The sequence below is a fragment of the Limanda limanda genome, chromosome 14 (genome assembly GCF_963576545.1).
Source record: "Limanda limanda chromosome 14, fLimLim1.1, whole genome shotgun sequence".
Classification (NCBI taxonomy): domain Eukaryota; kingdom Metazoa; phylum Chordata; class Actinopteri; order Pleuronectiformes; family Pleuronectidae; genus Limanda; species Limanda limanda.
Genome location: NC_083649.1, coordinates 15,391,111 through 15,402,245, shown reverse-complemented (window position 1 = coordinate 15,402,245; position 11,135 = coordinate 15,391,111). Strand labels below are relative to the sequence as shown.

General features: G+C 41.1%; 1 protein-coding gene across 1 annotated transcript; it reads left to right on the top strand.

Moving 5' to 3' along the window:
- Positions 1-2,650: 2,650 nt before the first annotated feature.
- On the top strand, positions 2,651-10,344 carry si:ch211-114c12.2 (uncharacterized protein LOC336578 homolog). The gene is made up of 10 exons (XM_061085466.1): positions 2,651-2,700; positions 3,888-3,949; positions 4,280-4,969; positions 5,321-5,953; positions 8,141-8,253; positions 8,388-8,499; positions 8,606-8,678; positions 8,869-8,940; positions 9,046-9,195; positions 9,802-10,344. Exons 2-9 carry the CDS (start codon positions 3,909-3,911, stop codon positions 9,184-9,186), a joined length of 1,875 nt encoding a protein of 624 aa, XP_060941449.1. The 5' UTR covers positions 2,651-2,700; positions 3,888-3,908; the 3' UTR covers positions 9,187-9,195; positions 9,802-10,344.
- The last annotated feature ends 791 nt before the right edge of the window (positions 10,345-11,135 follow it).

The following is an 11,135-nucleotide window of genomic DNA, read 5'->3' as shown; positions in this document are numbered from 1 at the left end:
ATCAAGTTCATAAAAAAATCTGTAGTTTTTGCTTAATCCTGCTCACAAACTAACAAATCACCAATCAACGAACAAAACAGGGACAAAAACATGCCCCCCCTTGGCGGAGGAAATAATCCATTACAATTGTGTGTCCGAAATTTTGTCTCTGCCGTTCTTTTTAGAAAGTGTACGTGTGTGAGTGCAAGATGAGCACATGTTAAGGCCTCACGGAGAGAAGGTGTGTCTGGATGTTACGACAGAAAAACAAATATCAGGGTTTTGATTATAGGCCTTTAGAAGATACAGTATTGTGAACTAATTGTAGTTCGGTAAGAAACTTTGATTGTCCCTGCACAGATCCCTCACTGCACCCTCTTCAGTGTCATTACTGGAGAAATAAAACCTGCTCAGAGATTTGAATACTGTGTTTGAACCTCTGCCTTTCACAAGCTCTTTTAAGCCTTTAATGTGTAGCTGGGTGAGGCTTCTCACGTTCCTGATTTATTTTTTTAAATGTCTGTCCAGGTAATGTTCCTCTCGCATGTACTTGATTTAGCTGAATTGTGTTTCCAAGGTTATTAATGGATGCATCCATCTAAACAGATGTACAGTAGTTGCATAGATTCCATTCAATAGATATATCGGTAGCTGATTTGTAAGGGCACACATACGGAATTGCTTTGAGTTCAACTTTGATTGACTTTTACCGACGATATTTGCTTTGCATTCGTTTATATGAGACTTGGCCCAAAGACTGAATGGGGCAACCAATGTAAGTATGTGTGCCCTGTAGCTATGAATATGCTGTTTGCTGCTAATGTTTGTTCTCAATCCACATGGTCCTGTGAAGGAAGTACCTCCATTAAATTCACGAACAATTCATCACATCACTAAACACTGATTTAGTATTTTTCTGTGTCATGTCTAAATGTAATTTCAGTAGCGATGCCTTATTTGGGACTGATAGAGCAACTTTATTTTTGTGTTTGGCCAGGGGAATTACTGTGTGTGACCTGTAATACTTGAACCTTGGTTTGAAACATGTTATTTCCTCCATGCTGCAAATGATTATAAGCTATACTGTAGTGTCACTTTATACAGTGACATAAATATTTTTGTTTCTCAGACAACACATCGCCTGCTTCGGCTCTCGGAATCGCTGTAAGTGAAGTGGCCATGAATTGCATCTATGCATCAGCATTAACTGCAAATTCAAACAGCTGTTCCACATTTAAGATTGTTTTGCAGAGGGGACTGATCTTAAGGAAAAGCAAATGAGTACATAGAAACGATACATACAACCACAGTGTTTGTCTGCTCATATGAACAATCTCTCCCAATCAGATTAACTCTTTAAGTGACGTAGCTTCTGTAGACACTGTGCATGGTTAGCATGGTCATGATAATGTTACCAGAAACAATAAAATGGAAAAAACTGGAACTCTGCATTTTCTGTTTTGTGTGTTCGTGGGTGTTTGTGCTATTGAGCTGATAACCTTATCAGAAGATGATCACAGATGTTTCGCAAAGATGAGGAGAGATTTAAAACTGTAAAGCAGGTAATGAAGTGTATAAAGAGTAAGAAAGAAATCACTCAGACTGCTTGCTTTTAAACAGTTAACTGGATGGAGAAAACACTTCCTGATGTATTGGCTGCAGTGGAACAATAGAGAAAACTGGTTTATCCTGGTTACGCCCAAACATGCTCATTCTTTGTGTGAAGTGTTTTTAATCCCCTGAACAGAGAAAGAGAAAGACAGAAACTAGAGGGGCACTCAGTAGAGCTCATACCTCCGCAGAGGCCAAACAGTCCCTTAATGAAACCAGATTTAAACTTACTAGATCCATCATTTAGTTAGGATCTGCACCAGATTGCACACCTTCACTGTTCAAGATCAATGAATTATTCTCTGAGAAATCAACTAAAATGTTGACAATGATAAAGAAGATGATGAGAAATTCCTGCATCCGCACCAAAACTGAATCGGGTTTTGCTGTAATCCCTCCAGTATTTTATATGTAATCGTAGTTACAAAAAAATAAATGAACCAACATACAAATGGGGCAGGGGAGAAAACATAACATCTTGGAGGTAATTATTTCTCATATTATTGAGAAAGTGGCAATAGCACCTGAAATAACGCATACAACAGAGTGTAAACATTGACATGCCAATGCACAATGTCTCCAAATAGGTTAATTTTCCACTCTGCAAACCCCACAGTTGATATAGGTTGTCAAGGTTTTTTTAAGGAGACACTTGGGCTACGAAGTTGATGTAAATTACCTTGTTTTGAGTCTTGAATGTCCGGGCTTAAGGACACATGGAGTACACTACAGGGGCAGTATAAAGGCCTTTAATATTTGTTTTGACTTTGATGTTTTACCTTTGTGTTCACCAGTTACTTCAATTGTATTGGATTTTCTGCAACGCTGTGTACCCCTGAAACTCCTAAAGTGTATTGTGGACTCAAACACTTCACCCACCCCTCCATCGGCTTAGTGGTGAGTAGAATAATTGGTGGGTTTGGGGTGAACGATCCCTTCAAAGTGTTACAAACAACTAAAACATATGAGTAGTACACACGTAGTTCACCCTCCGGGGCAGCAGGTGGCGCATCGGCCTGTCTGTTAAATACTCTTTTAAGAGGCGATGCGCCGAGGAAGAGGCTGAGCTGTGTCGCACGTAGCTCTTATCTGATCGACGGCTGCGCTCGGGTAAGTTGTTTTCTTGAGGGTTGAATTTCACTTACTGACACATGAAGCCAAAATGTTTGTCTTTTTTGAATTTTTCCAATTGTTAATAACATGCTGGACACGACTCGGTGGCATTTTCCTGAGCGCAGCGTCACAAACCAGCGAAACAGCCATAAGCTAGCTGAGTTAGCATCGAGTGACGGTGGTTAGCGTGAACTGGAGCCGTCTCTCCACGGTGCGTTTCTAAATATAAACCCAGAGGAAACATGGAGGCTCCTCCGTGTGGCAGTAACATGTCCTCCTCGGCTACAGTGTAGGACCTGGTGTTCGCACAAGGACAGACACATAAACACGTCTTGAACGTAATGGATGTCGTGTGGTTTTTCTTTACTGACTGGCCATTGCTCTGAGCGTAAATGGAGGCTCGATGATCCGCATGAGTGAAGGATCCGGGCTGAAGCGGACACGGCGTTGTTACTTTGTAAACCGAGTTTGAACGTTACTGTAATTTAATCATCTGGGTTTATTTGATATGCGATAAACACAATTAAATATGCGATATTAAATTTAATAAGTTCCCTTTTTAAATCTCACCTTTAATAATACCATGGGAAATAGACGACGGTTGTGGTTTTGTTTATTACATGTAGTTAATTTTGCGATTAATTTCAGGTTGATTTTAACCCTAACATGTTCAAATAAAAACTGTATTATCTATATATAAATTATTAATCAAAGTCATTTTTATTTATTAATTACACAATACTTTGGACAGTCCTGTTTGGTGGTTTTGCTACTAGATCAAAGGTAAAATAACGTGTATATTTGTTTTAATAATTCGAACATTCTAAGAACGGAAACTGTAATACAGTAACGGCTGTATTTGTTTTGTCTGAAAAGAAACTGATAAGATTAAGACTGAGTGACTCTCTCTTATCAATGATCAATAGTTAACATTGCTGTGGGTTGACCCTCACATTGTCACACCCCTAGAACTTTGTACCATTGATTTGGAGGCGTTTGACTCCGCTCATTTGATTTACTCACTATTTTTTAATCTATACTATTTAAATAACAGCTGTACTCAAGTGTGCTTTTTTCCACAGTGGAGTCAGGAAAGGTCCGAGATTGTGGCATTTTAGAAATGTATTATTATATATATTTAAGGCTGTCAAACTCACCATGATCTTCTTTTGTTTTGTCCATAGATTTATCACACAGTTCCTAAAATGGTCCGACCACATTTTGGACCACCACGCATTAAGCCCAGGTAATGTATTTTGACTGGGTCAAATTGTGCGGTTCTCTCTTGCTACTTTCAGACATGCAATGGACAATTTCCCCGGAGGAGGTGCATGTAAATGTAAATGTAAGGTTTTGTTTGGGTGCATGCTGGGGGGCGTGGGTGAGCAGTGTGGTTTACTTTCGCCGCTATAGCTCCATCCTAAGGGAAACACTGTACGTTCATGATTGTTAATCTTTTGTTGCACTCAATGATAGAGGTTTAAGTCTCTTGCCATAGTTGTTGCAAAATATTATACAATAGAATGGGATGATGTGTTTTAATCCATGTATCTTTGTTTTCCTTGTGTCTTCTCAGACCATACGGTGATGGTCATGGAATGGGGCAGAATGAAGGGAACTATAACCCCAAAAATCGAAGAGATGCCCCAGGTTACACAGTAAAGACCCCCTTTAACTGGAAAGATTCCAGAGGTAGAGGACGACCCCCAGTTGTCAGGAGAGTCCCCCTGATGGGTGAGCAAAGGGAGCCACGTTTCAATAACATGAGGTCCCCGAATCAGGATTCCTTTCAATCATACTCACCCAAAATGGAACCGCATCATAGCCAGAGGAGGCCTTTTGTGGCATCTAGGCCAAATCGACCCCCTCATGGTCAGCATCCTTCATCCTCTCGCAGTCCTGCACAAGGATCCCCAGGTCAGAGGGGCCCACCTTTCCATGGCCAACCCTCAGGGCACAGGTCACCTTCCCCGAGACATTTCCGTAACCACCCAGCTGACCGGAGGCCAGGCTCCTCACAAGCCTTTCAGGGGTCTTTCAGGGGCCACAAAAGGCAGCCAGGTTTTTCCCATCAGGAGCAGCGGAGTCGAGATCCTCGTGGGAATTTCAGCCCCAGAGAAAGGCCCTATGAGCTGCACTCGGGTCATGGCATGAAGCGCTGGAACGAGGCCGGGGCGTTCTCTCATCCACACAATGGAGAGCACAGGCCCTCTGGGTCACAGAGGAGCCCCAGAGAGATGCATGGGAGAGGCCCGTGTCCAGAGAGGTACAAGAGTGAAGCCACTATCCCAGCTGGGTAAAATTATTAAGGAGGAGGCCTGAAGCCGGCCCAGTCCTTCCAATCACAGTGGTCATAATGATTACCTCTGCTCTGCCCCAACCCATAATTATTAGAGGGGATAAATGGGGGTCTGATGTAAATGTGGTTTCACCTGCCATTGAGAGGAGTGTTACATCTGTAATTACTCTGAAAATGTTCTTCTCCTAGCTGATTCATTCTTTCATGACATTATGAAGGGGCTGCATTAAGATACAAGTTTAATCTTCCACCCCCCCACTTAACATGACAATGGATCTGTCATTGTAATCCTTTCTGTATTGTTTGATGGATATGCAGGTGGTCATCTGAGCAAGACTCCAGGCGGCAGCGTGGTCCAGTGGAGAGGCAGGGCAGCAGATCCCACAGTAGAGAGAGAGCACAAGACGTCCCTCACCAGCTCCCTTTCAGACCCCCCTCATGGAAAGGAGGTCCACCACAGTCGTCATCCTACCACAGGAACCCTCAGGAAAGGCAGGGGCCTGGACCCCGCAAGAGGAGGATATCTGATGTTGGCATGCCCCCCGCAGACGCTGCACCAGATCACGGCAATCATAAACATCCCAGGAGAGAGCGACCTCAGTTTTTCAGTTTTCCCAGGCCATTTACTGGTAAACCGTTTGGTGATAAAAGTTACCACGGTAGAGGCAGACAAGTCAAAGCAGAGTCTCTTATGGGACTCAGACTCCCCCCATCAGTGAATCCTAGGCCCCACATGGGCGACTACACCCCACAGGGAAATTTCAGCTCTGTTTTTGCTACCAGAAAGAGACGTTTCCAGTCTAATCCAGTTCCCCTGAGAAAGGTGGAACCAAGGAGGCCATCACCACAACATTCACCCCCCAGAGAAGATGGCAATGGCAGCAAGTCTTCAAGAGACTCGGACACAGACAAAGAACAGGTGGAATCTCGCCGGCCCCTGAAAACACGCAGGTACGGTATCTCCCTTATAGCACTATTCGCAGGGGCTTGATGATGATGATTAAGAGGTGAAGAAAGAATGTCTCTATGGGAAGGGGGTGCCATCTGTGGAAAATGGAGATGTCGTGATGGGCTAAATGTGCAGCTCTGATTCAGCTGATGAAAAGCTCTCTAACGCCTCCCTGTCTGCGTGCTGCCTGTGTTTCACAAATATTCTCCCGGGCTCAAGAGAAAGTTCTAAGTTACAGCATCACGTCGACAAAAACCCTGCCTGTTTTTAAAAGCAGACAAAAAGTATAATTGCTGTGATGAGGTCCATGGAAAAGTTTGTTGGTCTGGGCTGTTGAGGAGTCATCAGTTTCTCAACAATATATATCTTAAAGAAAGTTGTTCTTCAGCATGTCGTGAAGACGCATCAGTCAACTAATTCAAGAATTTGAATTTATATAATTTGCATAACTAGATGCACACATCTGCCATAGACCCAATGTAATGCCCAGTTCGCGCGTGACACCGGAGTGGAAATGACATATTCGAGTGAGCAAACCGAAGTATTAGCTCCAGAAGAATCAGCTCATCTCGATAAACTACCAAGTTCTGCACCATCTGAAGCCAAAAGCCCTGTGGACATCATTTCTGTTCAGACCGAGCGGAATGAAGAGGAGACAAACTACCACTTGCACTTCATACAGTGTCTTAAATACTGGAGTCTTCATCAGAACATGGTAAAAATGTCTAAGCCAGAGAATCGTCTGGAAGCCTCGTAATGAAAACATGAGGCATAACCAGCGACCATTGAGCTACTAGATGAGCAGCTTCGTTTTAATCACATCAGCAATACCTGCAGTGAAATCGCTTCAATAAGGTTTTTTTATTTTCTATATGATCGAGATATAATAGCTGAGAACTCCACAGAAGGTCGAAGGGACGAAGCACAAGTGGAAAATTAAGACGTTAAGAGGATGGATTTGAAAGAGAAGAGAACAGAATGAAGGAAGAGATCTCGAGTGGCCAAAATTCCAACTTGATACAGCATGTGGACAAATGGAAGACCAGCCTGCTCTGCGCAGCCTTACCACACCCCCTGGTTTATTCTTATCGGTGTGAAAACATTTGCGCTGGAGTCTGACCTGAAGTCTGACCTAAATGTAACAATCATGATGAACACCTCATCATGAGCCTGAGGGAACTCCCAATATTCAGTAGCTGCTTTACAAGGCTAATGCAATCAGAGCCCACTGCACCTAAAGTCTAATCCTGCACCTTTCAACCTGTAAAGACGTCTAATGTTACGGACAAAACAAGTCCTCTGTCAATTCTTCTGTATCTTAAAGCTACTAGAAGAGGAAACGAGAGCACTGCACAACCCCCCTTTCACTGGTTTTACTGCAGTATTAATCTGATCTTTGTAAAAATCCTGCCTTTTCATAAATAGCCATGCCCAATGCCAACACTTTTAAGGAGAGTATGAGATCTGAAGAAATGGACGTCTCACTTGAGAGCACTGCAAAGCCTGTAGTAAGTAGCTTTGAACCCCGGACTGGCTCATCTCTTAAAGCTGCTGCACAGCTATGGAGAAGAAACTTGTATAATCCTCAGCCTGGAGTTGTCATGTCTACAGACGTCTTCAAGACTCAAACCTCCCATTGCCTCTCTGACATACATGTTGTGACCCTGTTTGGACAATGGATTGAATGCAACTAAAGGAACAACAGAGAATGACCTGATGATTAAAAAACCTTCCGAACGTCAGTGAGACAGTGAAAACAAGGGCATTGTCCTCCTGTGCCTCTGAGAGAGGGATGATAGAAGATTTGGTGATGTGATGTAGACCACTATCTTAAAGTCGCCTCCAAGATTTTCCAACTCTAACAATCCCCGAGTAAAGGAAGAGAGCTCAGATTGATCAGGGTACAAAAATAGAAGAGCATGGACATGCCATGATTTTTTTGTAAGTACCCATGTGTAATGCGTGGATTTATAATCTTTTATCTGCCTGATAGTGCTGTTTATTACTGGTTTATATTGCATTTTCTTTTAAGAGTCAACAGGTGGATTTGTATCTTCTATTTTCAGTCTGTTTCATGAAACACATGAATAATTTGTTAATGTATACTGGACATATTTAAATTGTTTGTACATGATGCTGGCAGAGGAACGCTGATGATCCTAACTCTACGTCTGCGACAAATTCCACAGGTCTTCTCCCATAGAGAAACGCGACCTTGTTGTTTTGTCCCACTGGCCTCCGGGGCCAAGCTCCTCTAAGGACGGCTCACCTCCCAAAGATCACAGCTCAAAGTCAGATAGTGGTAAATATATTATTTTTGTAATCAAACAGCCAGTATCTAATATGCAGTTGTTTTTTATTCGACATCATATGACATGCCTCTAAGCCACAAGCTTTTTAATAAACGATTTTCTGTTATCTCCCTGTCTTGTTTAGAACAAAGCTCAGATGAAGAAGACTCATCGGACAGCCGACACTCAAGGACGAATAATTCCAGATCGTCGCCTGAAGAGAAAAAACGGGGACATGTGGATAGGAAGATGTTCAGGTACATTTTTTGTAATACCAAACAATTTGAGAGAAAGTTCATCTGTTAAATGTGAGATTTTTGCTTGGAGTGTCCTGTTTCTGATGTTCTCTTTGTTGTTTTTCAGGCCGTTTAATGTGATGGTGGACAGCAACAGATCTGGGAGGCCCTTCAGAAAGCCAGGACCACCACCCTTTCAGGTGAGAGGGGCTATTGATTATTAAATGGACTGTGTTGAGCTCTTTGTGATAAAACCCTGAAGAATCATCTGTAAAATGAACAGGGGTCACCACCTACATTATATTATAATATGTTAAAACTGAGTCAAACACTGCAATTTTGAAATATTTCAAATTGCTCATGTATTCAGCATGCACTGTTGTTTTACAGAGGCCGAAGTTCACTGGTGGTCCAAGGAACCCAGGTCCTGAAATGTCTGGAAATGTAAGAAGACCACTCATGGTGTGTATACATACCCCTCTTCAGATATATATATATATATTGCTTCCTATGGGAAAATGCTTTTAAAATCCCTAATATGTGAATTTCTTGTTGTTTTTTAATCAGGAGAGCTTGGTGCCACGTCCTTTCCTAAATCAGAGACCCGTGTTTAGAAAAAGTTACAACATCATGTCTAAGTACCGCAACATGAGAGTGATGCGTCAACGTGTGCCGTACAACAGAGGGCCCAACCAACAACGCTGGTGACAACATCCGGTAAGAAACTAGCATGTCGTCCATCATCAGGTCATTAAACCCTCTGAACTCTGCGAACTGACTACATTGGTATTTTTGCCTACTGCGATGTAATTTCTTCTAAGTAAAAATGTTGTGTAACTCAATAAACCATGATTATATAATCATAAAAGCACTGAAATTGTGATACATTTTTTTTCATCGAATTTGCCAAATATATAAAACATTGAAATATAGAAACATAAACAAATATTTCTTCAGTTATTTGAACATTTTACATTTTTTAGTTTTTGAGATATGCCCATTTTTCTCTGAGGGTGGGCTCTTATCAATACATTTTGCTTTACATGACACAAAACCTATTGACGTCATCACACGTGTATGACATTATGAGACAAAGGTTTGAGGCTTTGACTTTTTGCTGACAAAATGAATGTTCTAGCTGTTATAGTTTTTTTAAATTTTAGATCAATTTAAACAGGAGCATTCAACAACAATCACCCATTTGTCAGATTTCAGAGGGTAAATCCCTGGAAACATATTCTATAATTTCTCTATACATTTTACAGATCTTTAAGAAATGTTTTTGTCTGGCTATGTTTTAACTGGTTTATTTCTGCTTCCCAGCACTGTCTGCAGACGTGACACTGGAAAACGGATATGGTTGAGATTTCTTCTGCAGGGTGGACTGCACAAACCCTTCTCTCAGTACAATCCCAACCTGCCTGTATATTATGAAGAGCTGTTGCTTACACTTGTCCTCTGGTTCTAGTGTTTCAGTTGCCTCTATGAAGTACTGCAGTACTTTGTTTTAGAAGATTTGTAACATATATGGCATTATATTAATCGCTTTTTTCCTGATGTATTTTTGGATTTGGGAATTGCTGCTAGTGATCTCCGCGGTCTTTATTTTACACAGTATTAGCATTTTCCCATCTGTTTGTTTTCCAGTCCAGCAACATTTGAGTCCAATTCAATAATAATTTTAATTGAACAACTCACCTTCAGCATTTTTAAAGACCTATCACGTGAGGTGTCTTATTTTATCACTCATCAGTGTTTCTTCGAAATCTTGGCCCTTCAACTGACACTTGGCTACTTCTTGTACAACTTGTATAATCACATGTCCAGTTTATTGTTTGAGACTTGAAGTAAAAATCTGTTTAACAAGCTTCTTTTCAGAGTTGTGTTTATTTTGAATGTAGATATGAACAGATGCAGAATCAGTTTATAAGTAATGCTCCCCTGGTTTTAAATGGTGTTTGTCTGACTGCAAACTAATTTTACTAACAGATTGTGGAAGGGTGCAGTACGGGCCAAGAGATAAACCATAAACTGATTGGATTAAAGGGGTGGATAAAGGAGTTTTGTTTCACTTTCTTTAACAATTTTACTTTAGAGTAGTGATGAATGAACATGTGAAATTTGGTGCAAATCGGGATAAAGATCTGGATTTTATGAATCAAAATATGTATTTTTAGGAGGTCGATATTTATTCTGTAACAAATAAAGCTTGGAACTTTATGAATATTTTCACTATATATCTAAATCAAAATTGTCTTTGTTCATTATTGATTTTCCAACATTTGAAACAATCAACCATCATTTTCTTATCTTTTGGTCTTTTTAAAAATATTTCAGAGAAATTGTTATTCCTGTGTCTTAAAGGGATAGTTCACCCAAAAATGATAATTCACTCATTATCTACTCACCACTATGCCGATGGAGGGGTTGGTGAAGAGTTTGAGTCCACAAAACACTTTAGGGGTAAACAGAATAGCAGCAGAATCCAAAACAACTGAAGATATTAGAGACTTCAGATTTAAAATAACCTGGAAAAAAACTATATGCCTCCATACTGCTCGTGTGGTGTCATCCAAGCGTCCACAAGCCCCGGCATTCATATTTGACTCGAAATGGTGTCATTTTATATCGTGTTTCTAGCCTAAATGTAGACTGAA